The sequence below is a fragment of the Rutilus rutilus genome (genome assembly GCF_951802725.1).
Source record: "Rutilus rutilus genome assembly, chromosome: 22".
NCBI classification, from domain to species: Eukaryota; Metazoa; Chordata; class Actinopteri; order Cypriniformes; family Leuciscidae; genus Rutilus; species Rutilus rutilus.
Window position 1 is genome coordinate 29,363,478 of NC_140227.1, and position 23,952 is coordinate 29,387,429.

At 37.7% G+C, this 23,952-nt stretch overlaps 2 protein-coding genes across 15 annotated transcripts in view; one reads left to right on the top strand and one right to left on the bottom strand.

The window, feature by feature from the left end:
- LOC311281484 (coiled-coil domain-containing protein 30) overlaps positions 1-6,649 on the top strand; it is a 23,053-nt gene extending 16,404 nt beyond the window's left edge. For 7 of the 9 annotated variants that reach the window (XM_084394453.1, XM_084394457.1, XM_084394454.1 and 4 more), the window contains 11 exons: positions 93-208; positions 1,236-1,306; positions 1,477-1,711; positions 1,790-1,867; positions 1,939-2,061; positions 3,393-3,563; positions 3,703-3,818; positions 4,934-5,075; positions 5,149-5,285; positions 6,328-6,430; positions 6,520-6,649. In XM_084394453.1, coding sequence (XP_084250579.1) covers positions 93-208; positions 1,236-1,306; positions 1,477-1,711; positions 1,790-1,867; positions 1,939-2,061; positions 3,393-3,563; positions 3,703-3,818; positions 4,934-5,075; positions 5,149-5,285; positions 6,328-6,430; positions 6,520-6,582 — 1,355 coding nt within the window. In that variant the 3' untranslated portion in view covers positions 6,583-6,649. The remainder of the gene's footprint in view (positions 1-92; positions 209-1,235; positions 1,307-1,476; positions 1,712-1,789; positions 1,868-1,938; positions 2,062-3,392; positions 3,564-3,702; positions 3,819-4,933; positions 5,076-5,148; positions 5,286-6,327; positions 6,431-6,519) is intronic. The other 2 variants (XM_084394452.1, XM_084394451.1) reach the window with 2 other exon arrangements.
- A 1,743-nt stretch (positions 6,650-8,392) lies between these two features.
- znf362a (zinc finger protein 362a) lies at positions 8,393-19,177 on the bottom strand. 6 transcript variants are annotated; one of them, XM_084396219.1, is made up of 9 exons: positions 18,985-19,177; positions 15,408-15,471; positions 14,236-14,482; positions 14,033-14,158; positions 13,088-13,415; positions 11,875-12,099; positions 11,641-11,719; positions 10,653-10,811; positions 8,393-9,946 (listed from the first exon to the last, which is right to left on the bottom strand). In XM_084396219.1, the coding sequence occupies exons 1-9, from the start codon at positions 19,125-19,127 to the stop codon at positions 9,830-9,832; spliced, it is 1,488 nt and encodes a 495-aa protein (XP_084252345.1). In that variant the 5' UTR covers positions 19,128-19,177; the 3' UTR covers positions 8,393-9,829. The 6 variants fall into 6 exon arrangements, with proteins under 6 accessions (XP_084252345.1, XP_084252344.1, XP_084252347.1 ...); XM_084396218.1 differs by having other exon boundaries at positions 14,236-14,503; positions 18,985-19,176; XM_084396221.1 differs by lacking the exon at positions 18,985-19,177 and adding an exon at positions 18,280-18,450.
- Positions 19,178-23,952: the final 4,775 nt, after the last annotated feature.

Here is a 23,952-nt window from a genome sequence, read left to right on the forward strand (position 1 = left end):
GTATCATTTATTACTCATTTATCTGTCTTGTGCATCTTAGTTGTATCAACCTCTCAGCTGAACTGACCTATGGTCTGACTTGCTTTTCTTAGAAGTGGCTGAACTGCGAAAAATAAAAGAGATAAATGAGAAACAGGAAGAAGAACTGTGTTATCTTAGGGTGTGTGTGAAGAGACTACAGGCAGAACGTGTGAATTTGCTTGAAATGGTAAGATAATCATCTATTTAAAGATACATAAAGAAATGGTTCCTCCAGAAACATGTGCATAAACACATACATACTGTACATACATAACTGGTCAAAGATTTTTTTAAGGAATTGTAAGAAACTTTTATTTAGAAAGGATGCATTAAATTGATCAAAAGTGACAGTAAAAACATTTATAATGTTACAAAAGATTTATATTTCAAATAAACACTGTTGTTTTGAACTTTATATTCATCAAAAACATTCTGCAATTTTTTTTGCAGTGTCCACAAAAATATTAAGCAGCACAACTGTTTTCAACAATGATAATAATGAGAAATGTTTCTTGAGCAGCAAATGATTTCTGAAGGATCATGTGACTGAAGACTGGAGTAATGATGCTGAAAATTCAGCTTTGATCACAGGAATAAATTACATTTTACAATATATTCACACAGAAAAGAGTTATTTTTAATTGTAATAATATGTCACAATATAACTGTTTTTACTTTATTTTGATCAAATAAATGCAGCCTTGGTGAGAAGAGTTATAATACATTTGCATATACTATATATATATATATATTAGTGCTGTGAAACGATTAATCGCATCCAAAATAAAAATTTGTGTTCACATAATATATGTGTGTGTACTGTGCATAATTATTTTGTATATATAAATACACACACATGCATGTATATATTTAAGAAATATTTGCTTAAATATACTGTGTGTATATATATATATATATATATAAAATGTGTATTATAGATACATATAAATATTTTAAATAACACATTTTTCTTAAATATATACATGCATGTGTGTGTATTTATATATACAAAATAATTATGCACAGTACACACATATTATGTGAACACAAATTTTTATTTTGGATGCGAATAATAGTTTTACAGCACTAATATATATATATATATATACACATACATACACGTACACACACATTATATTACTTTAATTCATCTTGAATGAGTTGCACCATAAAAAAATGATAAAAACACGATTCTTGTTATTTTACTGTAACAGGCAGAAGCCCCTGACAGCGCTGTCACTCCATCCAAAGCCAAGGAGCCGCAGGAAGAGGATATTCATAAACGGTTCGACCGCAGTTTGACTGTATATAATCGATAAACATACTCATGCTAATGGACATTATTTATATCTATCATTTTTATAAGAATAAATACAATGAAGAATTCCGCTGAGAAAACAGTGACACACCTCTGGAAAGCTCATGTTGTGAAATGAATGGTCTGGTGTTTTCCAGGTGTCTTGATGAGATGCAGGAGAGGTTGATCACGCTGCAGGATCTGACCCGGGTCACGCTGAAGCTGCGGATGGAGTTTGAGATGGAGGCGGATCTGCGGAGGAGAGCAGTGGATGAATGTGAAGAGCAGAAGAGGAAGAGGACGGAGACAGAGAAGTTAGTGCGAGACTTTCAGAACCTCTGTGAGAAGCAGGCGGACGATTACAGGACCACCGTCGGCAGCCTTCAGGTGGAGGTGAGGACTGAGAAGGAAAACACACACACAAGTTTAATATAGCAAATGCTTTAATGCGTGTGTCTTGTGCATTCACAGATCAGAGATTTAGCATCTAAGGTACGAGAGCTGGAGGTGCAGGATGTGGAAAGACAGTGTGACAAACACCTGAAGCGGGTAACCGGAGCCATTTGACTTTGATTTGGTCATTAGTTATGATTAGGGACTAACTCACTGACTTTTTTTAGTTGTCATCTCTGGACGATGAAGTTCGCCGGCTGAAGTTTGTCCTCCAGGAGGAGCAGCAGAAGACCAGGCAGCTGACAAAGACCACGCAGGTGGAAATCCATCAGGCCAGAGCTTTGGTCCAGGTAAAGGAACCTCTATTGGAGTGTTGTTGATTCCGGAAGTATTTTTTCTATTAATTTCTCCCATAGGGACTTCAAAAAAGTATTTTTTAAAGAGTTGCGCTATGAATCAAGCCAACCAGCTATGAGTTCATTCATAACATTTTGTATTTGAAAGTTTTGGAAATCGGATAAAGGTACAAGACTGTGTACTTAAAGGGGTCATCGGATGCCCATTTTCCACAAGTTGGTATGATTCTTTAGGGTCTTCATGTAAAGTTTGTAACATACTTTGGTTAGAATTCCTGAATGGTTATGTAAAACAACACCCTTTTACCTCCTAAAAAACCAGTAGCACCTCACTGCAGTACACGAGATCCAGGGGGCGGAGTTGGATCCAGATCTAAGGGGTGGAGATTGGTAGGTTTAGGGGTGGGTTTAGGGATCAGGGGGTGGAGATGGGTATATGTAAGGTGGGAGGAGTTGGATCCAGATCCAACTCCTCCCCCTGGATTTCGTGTTCTGCAGTGAGGACCATCTCTAAAAAACAGCTCTGTTCACAGCGACCCATTTCGGTGCATGTCTCTTTAAATGATAATGAGCAACTGCTCATGACTGCTCTCTTCCATGGGGTGTGTCGACTCAAGACGGCTTCAACTGAAGCAAACAGTGTCGATTAACAACCTCGTAGCTCACTTTAGCTGGTTCACTTTATTTACACATTTGCTTAATTTCCAACACTTCTGAGGAAGTTTACAGCATTTCACCTATATTCTGCCAAATAAAACTTTGAGGAATTTAAATGTTAAAAGCTTGATGATTTGAACATTTAAAAGTGAAGAATTTAAGACATAAAATAGTTAATGTTTACAGTACAACTGTAATTTACTATAGTAATATATTTGTCTTCATTTTTATAATTAGAGTTAAAAATAATAATAATTATTAATATTATTAGTTGGTTTCATCATCATCATATCGCTGTTAAAATTGCCATAAAGATGTTTTGTGGCCAAGTTGTGAATCCCTATATATAGTAATATTAAATAACTTTAAAATAAAAACAATCTAAATAAAACATTTACTGAAAAGAGATTCGATATTTTATATAATTTGACCATTAACCGACATCAGAGAATATGCAAATATGTTGCTAAATTATTGAAATGTTAACTTAGGCTCTCAGGATGTACTTCAAGTAAATATTTTACAGGTTCCACTGTCCAAATTGTTTGGGACCCCTGCTGTGACCCTGAAATGACACTGAACACACACTTGCTGTGGTCCCTTCCCATATGTACCTAGAAAAGCGCTTTATAAATGTAACAAATTATTATTATTCCTCTTCACATCAGTCACAGGAGGTCCAGCTTCAGCGGGAGGCAGAGGAGCAGAAGAGTCTGTTTCTGGAGCTCCAGGGCATCCAGAAGATCCTCAGCACCACCAAACAAGAGCTGCTGTCCCAGAGGAGAACCAACACACAACTTCAACACAGCATCAGTGACGCGGAGCAGGAGATCCTCAGGGTACCTGATGCAGAGCTGACATTTGTGTTGCTAAGGGAATCTTAAATGTGCTTTAGTCAACAGATTGCAATGGTTTAAGTTGTATATACCAATTTTAACTCGCGCACTAACTCTAAATCATTTTTGTTTGCTGTACAAGCAGCTCCAACAAGACATCAGTGACTTGAAGAACAGACTAACCAGCAGTCAACAGGAGACGGACTCTCTGAGGACTGAACTTCAGCTAGCTCTAGTTAGCGTGGACACTGAGAGGAGGTACAGAGAGCCAGGGTTATTTTAGTTGCAGTCGACATAAAACGGAAGTTGCGATGGTCTTTTCTTCCCTATTGTGGCTTATATCTGAGTGAAAGCTTCTCGAACAAGAACAAATGTGGGCGGGACTTGATTTTGTCTGTGGGGAATTTATTGGATGGTTGTGGTTTGCTATTGGTGGATCTCGTGTGAGTGACAGGTTGCTCCGCCCTCGAGCCAGTAAACACGTCATCAGAGAAGACAAGAGGGCTGCATACTTACATACTATATAGTAGGTGAAAAACAGTATGTGACAAAATAATTCTGAATTCACAGTGCTCATAAAAGAGTAGGAAAAAAGTACCCGGATTATTCCAGTGAGATTCTGAAGTGTGCATATGATGGACGCTTTACTATCCCATGAGGCCACGGGAGAGGATTTATGAATGGCAGTGAAGCAATATAACTGACACTGGTGGGTCACGTGATAAGGGCAACATGGCGAATGTAGTACTTCCGAATATCATTCATACTACACACATTCATACTATAGGACATACCTGTCAACATTTGGTTTTCAAAATCCGGGAGATTTGTGTGGGGACCTCGGATGTCTTTCGGCTCGCTTTCGGGTTAAACTTTCCGCGACTTTGCAACTGGGTTATAGGTTGCCAGGTTGAGGTGACAAATGGGTTGAAATTGTATATGGTGTGTGGATTGTGTGAATATAATGCATTTAATACAAGATCTGGCAACTGGTCAACATTAGACAAACACATTGGTTTCCGATTATTCATAAAGGAGTTTGGGCCATGCAAATTACGGGAGTTTCCCGGGAGAAATAACAAACCTGGAGGGGTCTGGGAGATAGGGCTTAAAAAAAATGGGAGAAACCCGGGAAAAACGGGAGCGTTGACAGGTATGCTATAGGACATACTTTTTTTAGCGGTCATGGAGTAATTACAAATTTTAACAAAAAAAAAAAAAAAAACTATATTTTAGTTAGCATCTCAATGATGCTAAAGCAGCGCTGCAGAAAGATCCAAACATTAAAGATTAATTTAAAATGCTTTTTTTGTTGAGTGATTTAAAGTAAAGCATTTGGAAGAGATTCTTAAGTATTTGCTTTATATTTCCAGTAAATACAACGACAAGCGAATCCACTACAAAAACAAGCTGAGCCGGGCCAGAGGGCTTTACCTGAGAGAGACGGGCTGGCGCGACGACAGAATAAAAGAGCTGGAGAAAGAGAGTTTTATTCTGAGGAAACAGGAGGAAAAGGTAAAATGGCAGACTAATAAAATATGCAAAAATTGTGCGTGACTTTTAAATGACGATATCTGCTCCTCATCAGACGTCACACATGATGAAGATGGTCACATCTGAAAATGACAGTCTGCTTCAGAAGAAGAGAGATCTTCTTTTGCAGCTGCACGACTTCGAAGAGGCACAGAAAAATGCTTTGTATACAGTGTCCTCCATGCAAATTAGGTACTTTTGAATATGTTTGAAAATAATAATACTTAAATAATTGTAAAATTTAAAAATAATTTGGGTTTGGTTCTTTTGTTGTTGTAAGCTGTAAGGACCTTTGAAATAACAGAAATCATTTGGCGGAGTGATATGGTATATGCAAATTAGGTACTATTGAATATGTTTGAAAATAATAATACTCATTATTTACAAATTTTCAATCATTTTAAAATTTTTAAATAATTTGGGTTTGGTTCTTTTGTTGTTGTAAGCTGTAAGGACCTTTGAAATAACAGAAATCATTTGGCCGAGTGATATGGTATATGCAAATTAGGTACTTTTGAATATGTTTGAAAATAATAATACTTAAATAATTTTAAAATTTTAAAATAATTTGGGTTTGGTTCTTTTGTTGTTGTAAGCTGTAAGGACCTTTGAAATAACAGAAATCATTTGGCCAAGTGATATGGTATATGCAAATTAGGTACTTTTGAATATGTTTGAAAATAATAATACTTAAATAATTTTTAAATTTTTAAATAATTTGGGTTTGGTTCTTTTTGTTGTTGTAAACTGTAAGGACCTTTGAAATAACACAAATCATTTGGCCTAGTGATATGGTATATGCAAATTAGGTACTTTTGAATATGTTTGAAAGTTTGGGGTCAGCAGGATTTTAGTGACAGTAAATTAAAGTGACAGTAAAGACAAAAAATGTCTATTTCAAATAAACACCGTTCTGAAAAAAAAAAACATCACAGCATCCACAAAAAAATATTAAGCATTTAGAATGATTTCTGAAGGATCATGTGACACGGAAGACTGAATGATGCTGAAAATTCAGCTATTTTAATACTATTTAAAACTCATTATTTTAAATTTTAATAAATATTTCACAATATAACGATTTACCTGTATTATGGAATAAATAAATGCAGTCTTGCTGAGAATAAGAGACTTTTTTCCAATTAACTCACCAACCCCAAACATTTGATCAGTAGTGTAGTTTTGTTTTTCCGATCCATCCATCAGAACTACATTTCTTGTTGAACTTCCTCAGGATAAATTTGCTTGAAGAAGAAAACAGTCAGCTACACCAGACGACGGCACGAATGTCCGAGCACATCGAATGCCTGACGACACTGGCCGAGACCGACTGTGACGTAAGTACAAGTACATTCATTCCAATCGAATTGACAGGTTTACGATGGTTTAGTTTAGGGTGTGTGTGATCTGTGTTCATGTTTTACAGCAGGAAGACACTGCTGAGTGTCGTGTCATAGAGGGCGAGGACCAAACCACTTTTCCTACATAAACAACTTCACTTTTTATTTTCAGTGTAAATTTTCTAAATAAAGATCTCAATAACTTTTATTTCTTAATTATCTCAAAAAAGCTTCCTTTTTCCTCATGTGAGAACATCACTGACGATGACAGGGCAGTCATTCAATAAGACGTCCAATATGTGACCCTGGATGACAAAACCAGTCACATGGGTCAATTTTTTTGAAATTGAGATTTATACATCATGAATAAATAAGCTTTCCATTGATGTATGGATTGTTAGGATGGGACAATATTTGGCCGAGATACAACTATTAGAAAATCTGGAATCATTGAGAAAATCGCCTTTAAAGTTGTGCATTTATGTCCGCAATTGTGCAGCATTCACTCACAAAAATAAATGTTTTCTATATTTACGGTAGGAAAGTTACAAAATATCTTCATGGAACATGAGCTTTATTTAATATCCTGATGATTTTTGGCATAAAAGAAAAATCTATAATTTTGACCCATACAATGTATTGTTGGCTATTGCCACAAATATACCCGTGCGACTCGTGACTGGTGACGTGATGCAGGGTCACATGTGTGCCGTCTTTAAAGGCCCGTTCACATTAAGAACGATAACTATTAGCGTATTTTGTTGTTTAATCTAAGTCTGTTTTAAGTTCCCTTTCACCGACACCAAAACACAAATGTGTAACTCTGGATATCAACATACTAGAAACCACTGAGCATTATTAATTCTATTATTAGTCAGTAATTGGCTTACCTGAGAGTATATCTGAACTGCTCTAATGGGACAGAAGCTTCTCCTCTTTCCCTTTTTGTCATAATACAGATGACTTCAGTTTTCAACATTGACATCTGTCCGCTTGTTTTCAGCAGCAGAAGTATTTGCAAGTCTCACTAACATCAATGCATTGACTTAATAATCAGAGGTCAAAGTATTTGTGATACCCTTGCATGCATAAACATACACAAATGCAGAATTTTCTCATATATTTATTTGCTTACTTTTACAAAGTCCGTTCCACCGGCGTGTCTTGACTTTGCGTGTAGCAGCCAAGGCAAATCTTATCGAGTACCACATTTCAAGACAATTAAAAAGGTATATTTTATAATAACTAGACATGTAGTCATTTTATATAAACTGGTTAACACTTAAGTACTGTATAGTTTATTTACAGCATGTTCATGCTAGGAAATAAAATTACATAAAAAGTACTGAATACACAAGTAAACACCAATATGGTATAAAATATATAAAATGTGATGGTAAACAACTAGTGATAAAATGGTTAAGGCTTAAAATGTGTAAAATGAACATGTTAGTTGTTAATATTTTAAACATGGTAATAAGTATAAACATGTATAATAAGCCAAGGAGGTATTCTAGACATCGATTCAGCTACACAAATCTCATGGGCAACTCTGCATTGTAATCCAGCTATTTTTTCCCCCTAATATTGTTCTGTCCTGTGTGAAATTTAAAACGGCATATGGCTGAATTTCAAGAACATGTCCACATTATATTTCAACCCAAAATCAAAAGAAAAAAAATAGGAATTTGTATTATGAATAAAAGAAAATGAAGCCTGTTTTGTAGGAGCGCTGGGACCAGTAGAAAAGTGAAAATAAAATTTAATCTCATTACCGTAATACAGTAATAAAAACTGTCTGGACATAATTTTTTATTCCAAATTAATATTAATATTAAAATAAAAGCATGAAATAAGTTTAGTACAATGGTAACGCTTTACAATAAGGTTTCATTTGTTAACATTAGTTAATGCACTGTGAACTAACATGAACAAACAATGAACATCTGTATTTTTATTAACGAACATTAAGTGTGTGTTTGAGTGGGAGAGAGAGCGGGAGAAAGAGAGTATGTGCTCTCTGTACATAGAAATAATCTGTTGTTTTTATCCTATTGTTTACTATATTTATTTGCTCGGTCAGTTTCGATGTGGGTTTGGTTCTTTTGTTGTTGTAAGCTGTAAGGACCTTTGAAATAACAGAAATCATTTGGCGGAGTGATATGGAACTGTAATGCGGTCAAAACCTGCCTGGAACTACTTTATACATAATTGCTCACCTTAGAACGTTCGTCAACCAATCAGATTCAAGCATTCAACAGTCCCATAGTATAACAAAGATGAATGAAAAATACATCGCTCACTGTTAGTTCATGTTAGTTAACTAATGTTAACAAGCGAGACCTTATTGTAAAGTGTTAGCGATACATCAAATACTATCAAATACTACCATACGTACAAACGTACTCTACAATTTAAATAATAAGGGGATGAAAGTACTGCCTTTAATGCAAAAAAAAAAATCAAAACCTTCATTTTCTTTATGCAAAATATAAGATTGTGGACATTTCCTGACAGTTTTCACCCATCTAGAATGTCAAATGCATGCTGACATCCGTAACATAACGCAGGGGGTTTGAGTTGGTGCAAGTTTACACTTTTTTAAAGTGTGAATTCTAAACGCTGTACGTGTTCACGCCAAAACGCCATTTTCATGTTTCATTTTTGGCACCAGACCCACAAAACATTTTTGTAAAGCACTGAGATGAATCTCGGAAAACATCTAAATGTGCTGATTAGTCAGTAAAGTCCTCTGCAGATTTATAACAGTCCTCTTGAGAAGTTTACTTGAATGCTAAACTTATTTTTAGTACAATTTCCCTACAAGCAAGGAAAGAAAAACATTTTACGATTGACATTATCAAAACACAAGACCACTGGTCTCTAAACCAACTCTGAGTTGCCCAAGAGAAGGGGATTTTTCCCAGACAGCATAGAAAAATATGAGAGGAGGTACTGGACTTGGTCCAAGCTTAAAACATACAACGTATGTCTTCTGATTTTATAATGCATAATACCTACAGTCCCAAACGTTTAGCTGCCAAGAGCAATGCCTTTATTGTCATAACAGACCAGAAACGTTTAAAGCCAAACCTGTGTGGCCTGAAAGTGCTGTGAAACCATCTTTGGATTTCCCGATTATTCCTTCTCAACTCAACAATGAGTTCAAGAAGAGTAACGCGTGTAATAGAACCTTCCGAAATCGCTGCTGTGTTTTGAGCCTCTATCCACACAGTCTAATACCTTTTGGAATGTTCTCAAAAATTAAACAAACTAACAAACAAACACACACACACACACACACACACACAAAAAAAAAAAAGTCAAACCACCGAGAACAGGCGATTTTGCTTGCTTATGCCAAGATTGGGAAAGACTGACCGCAGGACCGGGAGCTCAGATGAGGGAAATGCGAACGGGAACGTTGGGGGAATCGGTCCTTTGCGGCGAGTGTTGACTCACCAGATGTTCTACCACCGTGTGCTTGGACATGTGCTTCATAAGGTAGGTCTCCTGGGAAGGGACGTTATATCACAAGATTAAAGATGTGCATGAAAAACAATGATTGCATATATTGCTAAAAGACTATAAACTGCCTGAACATGTTCACTAAATCCTAAAAGAGTCGATGTAATTGGAAATGAGAAATGACACATCCCGTTGGTTCTCAAACTGTGGTACTGTGGACATTTAAATAAATATATTTAAAATACCAATTGTCAAATAAAATGTCTCACTTTTTATTTTACATTTCTAATTCTGGATCTATTTAAAAAAAAAAAGGTTAACATCCCAGCGCATCTCAACCTGTGGTACTACTTGGGAAGTTTAAAATAAACTTTAAATAAATAAAAAGATTCACATTCACATTTTATTTTACATAATCATATTTCTATTTGTTCTGAAACTGTTAAAATAGCTTTACATTTTTAATAAATAATGATGATAATAAAAATCAGAATCAAGATTTATATATATATATTTACTGTAACTAGTCACCATTTCATTTTCCCCCCATCATTTTAATAACCTTTATGCAAAGACTTTTTTTTTTATCATCCTGCATTTTTTAATCTCTCAAATAATGTAAGGTCATAAATGCTGCATGAATACATTTTTTAATATTTTAATATTAATTCTAAAAGCATTTTTTTGCGCATACAGCATGTCACACGTTCTTGGTCTGAGAGTTTGAGAACACTGAAGATGATGTACTCACAGAGGTGTAGGCTCGACCGCACATGCTGCAACAGTACGCCTTGGCGTTTTTGATAGCGTGAGCCGACAGGTGGATTTGGAGGGAGGCGGAGTCAGAGTAAGCTCGGTAACAGTTGGAGCACTTGTAAGGCTTGTCTTTATTATGTGATCTCTGGTGGGACTGCAGAAACACAACACTCTTGTTATACACCAACACACACTCACACAGACAGATGAAAGAATCCAGGTGGATTGAGGTCAGGGTTATTATAGTTAGTGAGTTCACCTAAAAATGAAAATTCTGTCATTAATTACTCACCCTCATTTTGTTCCAAACCCGTAAGACTTTCATTCATCTTCAGAACACAAATGAAGATCTTTTTGATGAAATCTGAGAGCTTTCTGTCCCTCCATTGACAGTTACGCAACTACCACTTTGACGCTTCCAAGGGTTTATAAAGAGATCGTAAAACTAATCCATATGAATTGAGCGGTTTAGATCACTTAAATCACTTTATATGATGAACAAATTGAATTTAGGCTTTTATTTACAGCAAACTTAAACAGAAGCTCAACCGAACTTGCTTGACGCGCAAGAACAAACCTCATTGGTTCAAACATGCTGCGTAACACGAGAATGAACCTCATTGGTTCTCTCACATCTAGCGAACATGATTGAGCTTCCGTTTACCACAACTGATGTGTGAGTTGATCAATGTTTATATGTGAATAAAAGCCTAAATTCAGTCTGTTCATCATATAAAGCGATCGAGTCTGTTCAGAAAATTTGGACTAAACCGCTCAATTCATATGGATTAGTTTTACGATCTCTTTATGAACTTTTTGAAGCGTCAAAATTAAAGATCTTCATTTGTGTTCTGAAGTTGAACGAAAGTCTTATGGGTTTGGAACGACACGAGGACGAGTAATTAATGACAGAATTTTCATTTTTGTGTGAACTATCCCTTTGATGAAGTATGTGAACGATTACAAAGATATTTGGGTCTTACTTGCAGATTGGAGAGCTGCGTGAAGGCCTTTTCACAGCCTGGATGGAGACATTTATACGGCCGATCACCTGTGTGGATTCTGTAGAATGCAAAAAAACAAGGTGATGGAAAATGTCAAAACACAAGATTAAATGTCTTACAATCTCGAAATATCCTAGTTAATTCTGGTAATACCATGCGATCGCTAGTTGCATTTGTACACATCACGCTTGTCGACACAAGCTCTTACAGTACCTGGTGTGCTGCTGTAAATGGGAGAGCTGGCGGAAGGATTTCTCGCAGTAGGAGCAGTGATAAGGCTTCACTCCCAGGTGAATGCGCAGGTGCTGAGACAGGTAGGACGCGTTGGCGAAGGACTTGGTGCAGTGAGGGCACTTGTGGGGCTTTGCTTCTGTGTGGGACTTGGAGTGTATCTGCATGTCCGACTTGGAGAAGAACGTCAGCGGACACACTTTACATCTGCAAAATGTGGAAAAAAATCTATTATTTTTTTGAAAATGGGGGTATGTGGGGGACCAGGAGAATTATTTATGTGGTTAGTACTGTTTGCAAATGGTATAAAAGCAATTTATGGAAGCTAATCTCTATAGATGAGATATACTGCAGTTTGGAGCCATATATAACGGTGAAAAGACACTTGCAGGGGAAGGGAATTCAATTCAATTTGGATTTGGACCAAGAGATCAAACCAAGATGAGACACAAAAAAAATCAATGCTGTTTGATGTTCATCATCGTTATCATTCATCAATATTTACATCTTGGGCTGCAGGATTAAAACGGAATCACGACATTGGCTGATTATCAAATCACATAAATATTAAATAAATATATGCACTGTGTGTTCACAGTAAACGCTGATCCACTCAAGCATTTAGCAACACAACCATCTTTCCAAACTTATAAACCGGCTGTTGTCAACAAAAGAGGAGCTTTAAGATCGTTCTGACTAAATAAAAGCTTGACGGTTTAACTTTTGAAAATAAAGAAATTAAAACAGCCATCAAATTTTTAATTGTAATTTTACAGTTGTATTGCACAATAGAATTATTATTATTTTTCTTAAATTAATTAAATTTAAATTAATTCATAATCACAAATTATTTGGCCAAATTGTGCAGAATTGTGCAAAAAGACAACTATTTTAAATCACTATCACATTGCTATTTAAATAACATTTATGAATTTGGCAGATGCTTTTATCTTTTATTTGTTTCTTATTCAAAGTAAGCAATTCATCAGTTCATGCATTCCCTGGGAATCGAACCCATGACTTTGCACCTTTACTGTCTTGATGCACCACATCTCTACGCAAATGAAACGCATGCAATAAATGTCCTGAAATATGAGAGCAATACTAGAGGAGAATATCTTAATTTTGGGCCGAAGTGTTCCTTTACACTAATAACAATAATAAATCATCATGAAATGCACCCTTCAACTTCTACCTGTATGTTTTGCCCTCTTTGGCAGGGATGCCAGATGATTGGTCGACTCCAGAGGCCAGGATCGGGTAGGGAACGACTAAGAGCGGCCCAGAGGAGTTTTCAGCTTTGATCTTTTTGCGACCTCGTCCTATGCTCTTGGGAGGTGGACCCAGCAGTCCTGCCAGTCCTCCGCTGTTTTTGAAAGCCTCCATCCCGGGCCCGCCGGCCAGTCCTGAGATGAGGTTTGGGGAAAGAGTCTGACTGCTGGTGGTCGGAGTGGTCGGGGTGGTCGGCGTCACGCTCTCTGACGTGTTGAGGTTGGCAGTTCGAGAAGACGTCAGTGACAGTCCTGAAAATATACCTCAATTAAAGAGGCCATATTATGCACTTTTACAAAGTCTTGATTTTATTTTTGGGCTGTACTACAACAGGTTTTCATGCTTGAATGTTCATTGTTTTTCACATATTCTCCACTGTCGCAGCACCTCTTTTCCCAGTCTGTCAGTAACGCTCTGTTCCTGTCTTTATGAAGCCCCTCCTTCCGAAAAAGCACAATGTGCTCTGATTGGTCGGCTGGACAAGTGTGTTGTGATTGGTCAAGCGCTTCAAGTGTGTTTGGAAAATTGTGAGTTTCAACACACTACTTACTAACTCAATCAAGCCCCGCCCCTTAATTTGCATATGCCTCTACGGAAATTATTTGAATGAGGAATATTGTGACGTGTTCGTTCCCGGAAGAGAACTCAAGACCACAGGTTTCAGGGAGTTCAGAAACAGTGACACTGATATAGAGAATAACTCTCGCTGGAGGGACTTTGTGCTTTGTAACTTTGCAGACCTCAAACGGCAACATTACACACTTAAGAAATTTGAATATGGAAAAAAAAGCATAATAGGTCCTCTATAAGTATATAATGGCAAAAACATAATTGCATTAAACAATTACAATATTTTACATGCACATACCTGAAAGATGATTGGCTCTGGATGGCTGGTCTATGATTTGCCGCAAATGCCAGTCTTCCCACAATCCCCTTGCTTTAATGGCAGTCTTATCGTCCAGATTCAAGTTGACGTCACCCAGAATACGACCTGCCCGAGTGAAGTGCACAGTTAGCAGTGCGCACGCGTGTCAGTGAGCAGCTCTGCTCCATGCCGTGAGGGTTTACCTGCGACGGAGCTGGAGGCGGGTCGGGCGTGCAGGGCGATGTCGGGCTGGGAGCTGTTGTGCACGTGGAGTCCTGGCATCTGCTGCAGCTTGGGCGTGGATATATTGTGCTGCCCGCCTTCTGTGGACGTGGGTGGAACCAGCAAGGGCTGCTGGGAAGGGACAGAAGTGGGCGGCAGGTGTGGAGGTCTGATTTTCTCCGCCATTAGCTGTTCTTTGATCTTGTTGATCAGCACGAGATTATCCAGCTGGGAAAAAGTGAGATCAACCTGATGGTTCCGACATGATGAGAAGAACTCATGTTTAACCCCATGTTTAGCCTGCTGTATCATGTTTGATATGCATTTTTTGTGCATATTTTATGCCTTTAAATGATCAACATTAAAAATCTAGGACATGCCTTCTGTCGTCTGATTGATCATTTTTACTTTTTTAGCGAGTAAAACACCTTTTAGTATCATTCTAAAAACTTTTCTGTGAAATCTCTACTGATTCTTATGAAGTAAATGAAAGAATAACTTTTATATTGTTAGTAATATTTCAAGATAAATACCTACTGGACTGAAGAAGCTTAGGTTTACTTGATTATCCATACATCATTGTTTAGAAAATTAGAAAATGTGAATATCAAATATGACTCATCAGGCTTTTTCATTTGTACATCTCTTAATCATCATTGTATTGCCTTGTATTACATGTTTCCCTCCACAGTAAAAACTAAGCATTCAAGTATCATCTTACCAAGACATATTGTGTGTGACAAATGACAAATGATATTTATATGCATTTTATAAAAGTAGTCTTTTATACCGTATAAATATCAGCAATTGCATATTTTTGCTCAGTTTGGGCCTTTGAATAAAATGAGGTGTTTTCCCTCCTATGAGCTTCATATATGAGCCATAAAACACTGATGTATCAAATATAATACTTAACAAAAAAACAAATAATTTCACTATTATTTCACACGTCAGTCTTTACGAGGTTAAGAGCATTTGCTGACTAGAGAAACATCTGACTGTTCTATAGTAATTTCACTCTTATCTGTTACTTAAGACAACTAGTAAACAACAATGATTCTGAAGACTGGTTGTCTAGAACTAAAGTAAATAAAAAAATATAAAGACAGGGATTAATTATGTCTGTCCATGGATGCACGTTCATTTTCCTTACCTGACCAGGAATAGAAGGTGGAGGAGGCCAGAAGTATGGATTATTAAATCTAGGTTCTGCCATTCTGAAACACACAAAGTCATGCTTGATTTAATGATGCTTTATTTTAAGTCATTCACTATTACTTGCCCAATCCTAGGATGACAACCAACCAAATGGATCCTTTTTGGGATTGCATATATCATTTAGATTCCTTGCTACTGAGATTCCCAGATTATGGCCTGGTTTCACAGACAAGGCTAAGATTGAGCCAGGATTAGGCCTTAGTTCAATTAGGACATTTAAGTAACATTACTGGTGTGCATCTTGAGACAAATCAATGGCAGTGACATATTTCAAGATATGTCAGTGCAAGTTGCATTCAGTTGAAACCGCTCAAACATGCATTTTAGTCTGGGACTAGACTTAAGCCTTGTCTGTGAAACCAAGGGAAAGACAATACTAAGAAAAGCAATCAAGGATTGTGGGATTGTTTACAAAAATGTACAAATTCTCACTAAAGGCTCTCGGCTCATATGTGAATGAATGAAACTGAGGCGACTGAAATAAACAGGAAAATATGTATCGTATAGATTAGGTCTGACCTCCCCGGATTCTGCATTGATAAGAAATGCAGATCTAATCTAAGGAAAAAACTTAAATTAAACAGTATATCAGTTGAGAAACAACATTCACAACCCATTTAACTTCCACAAAGTGTCATATTTGAGAATAAAACAGGATATTCAAGGAAATACAGATACTGTAACAGAACATGACCAGCAGAGGTTTGTTAAAAGACGCAATTCTGATTTAATCAAACACTAGGATCTGGCTTCATGTACAGAGTTATAGTAAAGCTTTATTACAGTGACATGGAATCACTCCCATTGTTCAGAAGATCTTTTTGTTGAAGACTTGCACTAATACTAACACATTAATTGTAGACTGTGCCTTTAAATGCATTGGTACATTACGTCATATTTTTCATGACACAGTGGTATTAATATCATACAACACAGAACAAGTATTTCGAGCAATGTCACACTGTTTGTTCACACAGTTCACACACCTATAGCAGATTATTAAATTATGCCTCAACGTGACGCCCATTGGGAAAATCAAACAAATAACTTCTTAATGCAACACTTGAGGATTGATTGCTATGGCAAAATACAAATGCATTAAAACATTTTTAGTAAATATGCTTTGCTGTGATGGTGCAAACTTCTTCAGATTATGTTAGTCTTATCACAACAACGTAAAAGATTTCAACCTATTTCAACTTGAAAACTTAAGGTCTATTGCTGCCTTAAATTGTTTAAGTAATCAAAATAAGTCATTTCAACTTAAATCATATTAAACTGACCTTAAAAATTAAGTTGAGTCTCGTATAACTTAGAAAAAAAGAAAGATAACTTAAAAAAGAAGCTGAAATAGCTTAAAATATTTTGATGAGTTATAGTAAAACCATGTTGCCTTAACATATTGATCATATCATTTTTTACTGTGAAAGCTTATAAACATCGATCTGAAAACTACATTGACTGCAAAGTGACAAAGAGAAAAGAAAATGATGATATTTGAGTCTCTGAATGTTAAAACCTAAAAATGTCAACTGCAGCGTCTGATTCGTATGGAAAAGTGAAAACTCTACCCCTCAGTTTTAGCAGGAAGTGAAACAGACACCCTTTCAGCATCATTAAGGAAATATTCAGCAGGGTCTGGACATATCGCTTTTATTATTTTTGGCTGCGGTAAATGAATTTCTCTGCAAGGCCCCTTAGTCAAACACTCTCAAGACCCATAAGCACTGCCAAAACATTCATAGCACGGTGTCATAGACGAAATGTATGAAAATGATACGCCTTAAGTAATCACACCGTATGGAAACGTTTCTAAAGGTCCGGAGTTCCCAACGGGCAAAACAGAGCAGGTAAAGATTGGGTTGAGCGGAAGGATGAGCGTCATTGTTCCTGTTTGCTCAATGCAACCACTTCAAGGAATCATTTTTCTATATAAAAATAAATTACTGTGGTGAAACCAGGGTACAGTGCTGGATTGTTAGTTGTATGAATACTAGTATAAAGACATTAAAATGCATTGTTTTGTAAAAAACCTTTCGGATACAAAATAGCGTATCTGCACTAACTAATTTATAATTAATTATTATGAAAAACTCAACTAATGTGGCACTGAAATTCATATCTGGTAAGTATTTCCAAGAATATCATGGTACTACCATAGTAAATGTCCTCCAAATAACAAACAAACAGGGAAGTACCATGTAATTGTACTTAGATTGGCATTAATCTGAGGTGCATTACAAATATAGTTTTAAAAATATAGTCGAATGATTCATTTTAGGGTAACACTTTATTTTACAGTGCCATTGTTACAGATATGTTAAATGTGGTTACTATAGTAATAATTATAAATTATACTTAATTACATGCAACTAACCCCATAGTAAGTATTTCGGTAACACTTTATTTTACAGTGTCCTTGTTATTATGTTACATGTACATAGTAATAACAGTAAATTATGCATAATTACATGCAACTAACCCTATAGTAAGTACATGTAGTTGCTTAATATTACTCAGTACTTAAATGTATAATTACACTGTCACAAAGACACCTTAAAATAAAGTGTAACCCATTTTATAATGAAATCTCGCAAACTACAAAGACTTCTTCCTATATCCCCAGTTTTCGTCTCATTTAAATGACGCTGAGGTAAAGAAGTCTGTGAGTTACAGGCTGCCTATAACATTTAAAACTATTTAATACTCAAATAAGCACCTTTTAACAACATGTAAATATCAAATACACCTTTTGGCGAGGAATGACACGCCTCTGAGTCGTTGATATAAACTGAGATAAAACTTACTCAACTTTTTCTTTTATTCTATCGGCATCCTTGAAATCATTCCCAATTAAAGCACGTCGTCTTTGATCAAACATCAAATTGAAAAGATCCGGAAAATCTCGCAAAATCGTGGTTTCAGAAAGTGCAGGTCCCCGGTGTCTGCCTCTCCCGCATTCTCAGACAGTTTTATTAAAAATTTCAGACAAAAGGAAAACAAAAATGGCAGCCTGTCTTATTTTTATAAGGACAGGGCGCCATATTCTGCAGATCCCAAATTTTTTAGCGACAAAAATAAAGCGCGTGAATTCCGATCAAAGGAGCGACGCGTAAAACGCCGCATTATTTGCATTAAGTGTGTGAATGATTGTTTACTTAGATCTGCAGGTTTGAATAGCCCGGCTGGAGGAGGAAAAAAAAAACAGAGAGGAGGAAAAAAAAAAAACGAGACTTCCTACAACAATCATGCGATGCGAAAAACACACACAAATGGAAACAGACGCGCATCCCTCCCGCGAAAATGTAACATTTCTATCCTGACGCGATTATGCAGAAGAGCGCAGAGGGAATATTGTTGCAACACGCAACTGCTTTTGATTTTTTTTTTCTTTTATTTGAACTTTTTTGCTCGCTCGAATGACTGTGGTAACTAGCATCGTTTCACTGCATCGTGCAAACGTCAAAAAATTATATGCATTCGTGAATATGAAAAGAGACACACAGACATACCTTACAGACCTCGACGGTGGATTTACTAGATTTATTGAAAGGTTGAGATGTTGTTTCGGCTTTGCCTTCGGAGGGAGTTCAGACCTTCCGGGTCGCCTGTCGTTCACTTCTGGTGCTGCAGACACAGCTAGAGGAGAAACCATATATGATCAAACATACAGCAGAGCACAAGCCAGAAAATCATACAAAATCATGACTCGATAACATTTCGTGTTCATTCCATTCCTCTGAGAAGTCCGGGAAGTGATTTACAGGCACTGAGATATGGATGAGATACTGAGATATGGATTGCCTGACTCATAACAGATCACAGCCTGTCTCACGACCAACATATAATACGCATTTTTATAACATAATATGCATATACATATAATATCAACATTAATATGCATTCATTTGGGTAGTAATAGAATAGAGATATGATGTGCAAACAAAAACAACACAATATACTCTAATACTACCAGCCAAAAGTTGGAACACATTTACTAGTTACTATTTAGGCTACAATTTTCAACATCTAAATAAAGTCATCAGACCTATGAAATACCATTGTTATGAGAATTATGCAGTGACCTAAATATATTAAACAAACAACAACAAAAATGAACGCATTTGAGCTTCTTTGTCAAGATTCCAGCTCTGCACACTCTGGACATTTTCTTAAAGGTATAGTACACCCCAAAATAAAAATTATCCCATGATTTACTTACCCTTAAACCATAGATGTATATGACTTTCTTCTTTCAGTCAAACACAATCTGAGTTATATTAAATAATATGCCGGCTCTTCCCAGCTTTATAATGGGAGCGGATGGTACCTTAGATTTTGAGGCCCAGAAAAGCGCATCCATCCATCATAAAAGTAATCCATACGACTCCAGGGGTTAATAAAGGCCTTCTGAAGTGAAGCGTTTGTGTAATAAAAATATCCATGTTTATAACTTCATAAACTATTATCACTGGCTTCTAGTAACAGCCGTACCAGAGTCTAGTTCTGGCGGAAGAGTGACCTCTGACCCGACACATGATGTACTGACGAACGCGGAATTTAAATCTAATTATTTTAAATCTAAAATTATTATTATTTAAAGAGAAATGTTGGAGAAGCTTGAGTTTGTTGCCCAGCTCTATTTGTTTGAGCCACGAGAGGCGTCTACTCTCACCTAAGCTTACGGTACTCCACACTCTACTCATGCGTTAGGTCAGAGGTCACTCGTCATGCGTCGGGTCAGAGGTCACTCGTCATGCGTCAGGTCAGAGGTCACTCGTCATGCGTAAGGTCAGAGGTCACTCGTCATGCGTCGGGTCAGAGGTCACTCGTCATGCGTCAGGTCAGAGGTCACTCGTCATGCGTAAGGTCAGAGGTCACTCGTCATGCGTCGGGTCAGAGGTCACTCGTCATGTGTAAGGTCAGAGGTCACTCGTCATGCGTCGGGTTAGAGGTCACTCGTCATGCGTCGGGTCAGAGGTCACTCGTCATGTGTAAGGTCAGAGGTCACTCGTCATGCGTCGGGTCAGAGGTCACTCGTCATGTGTAAGGTCAGAGGTCACTTGTCATATGTAAGGTCAGAAGTCACTCGTCATGCGTAAAGTCAGAGGTCACTCGTCTTGCATCAGGTCAGAGGTCACTCGTCATGTGTAAAGTCAGAGGTCACTCGTCATGTGTAAAGTCAGAGGTCACACGTCATGCGTCAGGTCAGAGGTCACTCGTCATACGTCAGGTCAGAGGTCACTCTTCTGCCGGAACTAGACTCGCAAACGGTCGTTAACGGAAGCCAGTGATTATAGTTTATAAAGTTACACTTATGGATCTGTCTCTTACAAAAAAACATCACTTCTCTTCAGGCCTTTATTAACCCCTGGAGCCGTATGGATTACTTTTATGATGGATGGATGCGCTTTTTTGGGCTTCAAAATCTAAGGTACCATTCACTCCCATTATAAAGCTTGGAAGAGCCAGGATATTTTTTAATATAACTCTGATTGTGTTCAGCTGAAAGAAGGTCATATACATCTAGGATGGCTTGAGGGTGAGTAAATTATGGGATAATTTTCATTTTTGGGTGAACAATTACCACTTTTTAATCACAATTTAGGATGCTGACAACCTGTCTTATCCTCATCTGTTCCAACTCATCCTTTTCAAAAAATATAGTTTACACCGTTTATAATCCGTGAACTCAATCTGCAATTGTCTGCAAAACCAATTTCAAGCATTTAAGAAGCACAAGACTTTAGATTAAAAGATGTTTATGATGATGAGCAAGCGCAACATTGACATTTTGTCCTTTCTTTAGTGTCTTAGTTGATTGTCATTCTCTTAACTGAACAATAGATGGCAGCGGGAGCACAGTCTGCTTCAGTCTGACCGTTCCAGGACTCAGGGGTTTAGGTACCATCTATGGTGTGTACGACCAGAGCCCTTCTCTGGTACGACTACGATGTAGTGATGTTACGTATGGCAAGCTTCGATGCGCGTATCACACAAGCGACACAAGAGGCCCCGTATCGGGGTGTGTATTGGTTTACTAGAGTCACGTGATCGAAGCTAGGTTTACTAGATGACAAACGAAGCCTCACTTTCTCTCCAATCACGTGCGCGTCTCGCTTTGGGTGTCAGATGGCTCGAACTCCAGATCTTATTTAGCTAGTCATACATACAGTCGGCATCTAGTCATAGTTGGGGGCGTGGCGAGGGTGGAGTCGGCGTGGGGGAAAACACTGCGAACATCGTGTGTATTTGAATGACAAAAATGTGGTATTGCGAGTCACTGACGCCTGCCGACCACCAACGGTACATTGCAAAATTAACTGCAATAGGTTATGATTGCCCTTATTTAATTAAAAACTGGGTCAATGACCCAACCAAATGGCCGGAGGTGTCGTTTCCAGACATATTTTGTTATCTGGTTGAATCTCCAGGTAAGACATCGCGGTAGCTGTAGCGGTAACATTAGCCTATAACTCAATCAACTTTCGTATGTTGCATACTATAACTCCATAAAACCTTGTCACGTACCAATTGTACATATGCTTCACTCCAAACTATTAATCCTTTTGTAAAACGGTGATCAGTAGTACGAAATTGCCGAGGGACTGTGCTGACAGTTATCCCTAACTCACAGACTGCAGTCTACTCCATAGGTTCACGGCTCGGATCACGAGCCTTCAGCTGATAACGCTTAAACGCTAATGTGAATGAGACATCACTTATGAAAAACAGCTATAGGAATCTTGTAGTATTTTGGGACAAAATATTATAGTAATCCTATAGGAATACTATAGTATTTTGGGACATACTATAGAAGTACTATAGAGGTATTACAGAACATCACATAGGCTAAGTATTATACACTACTATAGAAATCTTATAGGATTACTATAGTTATTTTTCGTAAGGGATGTAGCCAAAACTGTCCCACTGCCTAATACGAGTTTAACACCCACTACTATATCCCACAAGGATCTACTCACACAGTAATCTCAAAAAAGAAAGCTCAAAAGCCAGTTTGTCCTCCTTCCGGTTCTGTGTGTTTATTAGGAAGGATGTAGAACTTCAATTCATAATTTGTTTGTTTATTGGCGGTACAGAAAACGACACAGCAACTCTTCGGCATGATTGTCCCATGTATTTCAATTAGCGCCAAGGCAATGTTTTCCCCCACGGGCTAAATTCACATCACGTGACGGGGCGTTCCCGGGGGCGTTCCCAGACCAACCTCAGTCTGGTCAATGGGTTTGCGAGGAGAGTGCTTGTAGATAACTGATGATGTGCCATCCAGTTAGTTATAACATACTTAAGTTAGGTTTAAGGAAGCTATGTTCATATATGGTATTTTCCTGTGTTGAAGTGCCCCCTGGGAACGAGGGCGGGTTTTGATGTACTGGCATTACAGTGTTGCGAGCTCTCCATGATGGCTAATAAATACCGTGTTGTTCTGAAGTATAAGGATTGCTAATGTGACGTCATCATGACGTATTCCCAGTGGTGAACGCAAAGCATTTTGGGAATCCGCGGCACAAACATAAGGTGCCAAACTTCATTGCATGGAGGGAAGAACGCAGTGTTCAAGATGCCTGCATTTTGTAGGATTATATTCTGTTTTTCACGCTAATTTTTCATTATTTTCATGCCAGAACACTTGCCTGCTATGCCAGCCTGGCCAAACATACCCATAATTCTTTACGTTCTGAAGAGGTTGCCGCCCATTTGGTCACATGTCTTAGCGATCTCTATATAAAAGCCTCCATCTCTATAACAAACTACATGGTGTCAGAAGTTAAAATCAGTCAATAAAAGAAGAGGACATAATGGCTGAAGGATTTCGCCGACCAGACCCACTGATTTTCGACGGCAACATAGCAGAAAACTGGCGAAAATTCGGACTGGAATTCGACATATTCATCGCTGCAGCCCACAGCGAAAAGCCAGATAAAACTAAAGCCTACATACTCCTCAATCTTGCAGGACCAGAGGCGATTGAAAGAGAGCGTTCATTCTCATGTTCTCCAGCGATACTGGCTGATAATGGGGAAGATATAGTTACGCCAGCGGAGGCAAGGGAGGATCCAGAATGTTTGAAGCGATAATTTCAGAGAAATTTGTAACACAGAGACATTCATTCAACATCAGAAACCAAAATCCAGGTGAAACCATCCTATGTGAGTACGCTGAGAAATAAAGCGAAAACATGCTCTCACACGTTGTGAGAGCGCAAACGTGCTCTCACAGACGAATTAATCAGAGATAGACTGGTGTGTGGCATAGGCAGTGATAACGTGAGAAGAGTATTGCTCAGAGAAAGTGATTTGACTATCGCAAAAGCGATAAAAATCTGCCAAATCAGTGAGTTAACCGAGCAACACACGAAGGTGCTGGCTGTGCCGCGCAGCAGGCCAACGAGCGTTGATGCAGTAGGCATATATACTAGAGGAAAAAACGTCGTCGTGCTCCGGCAGGAGTCACAA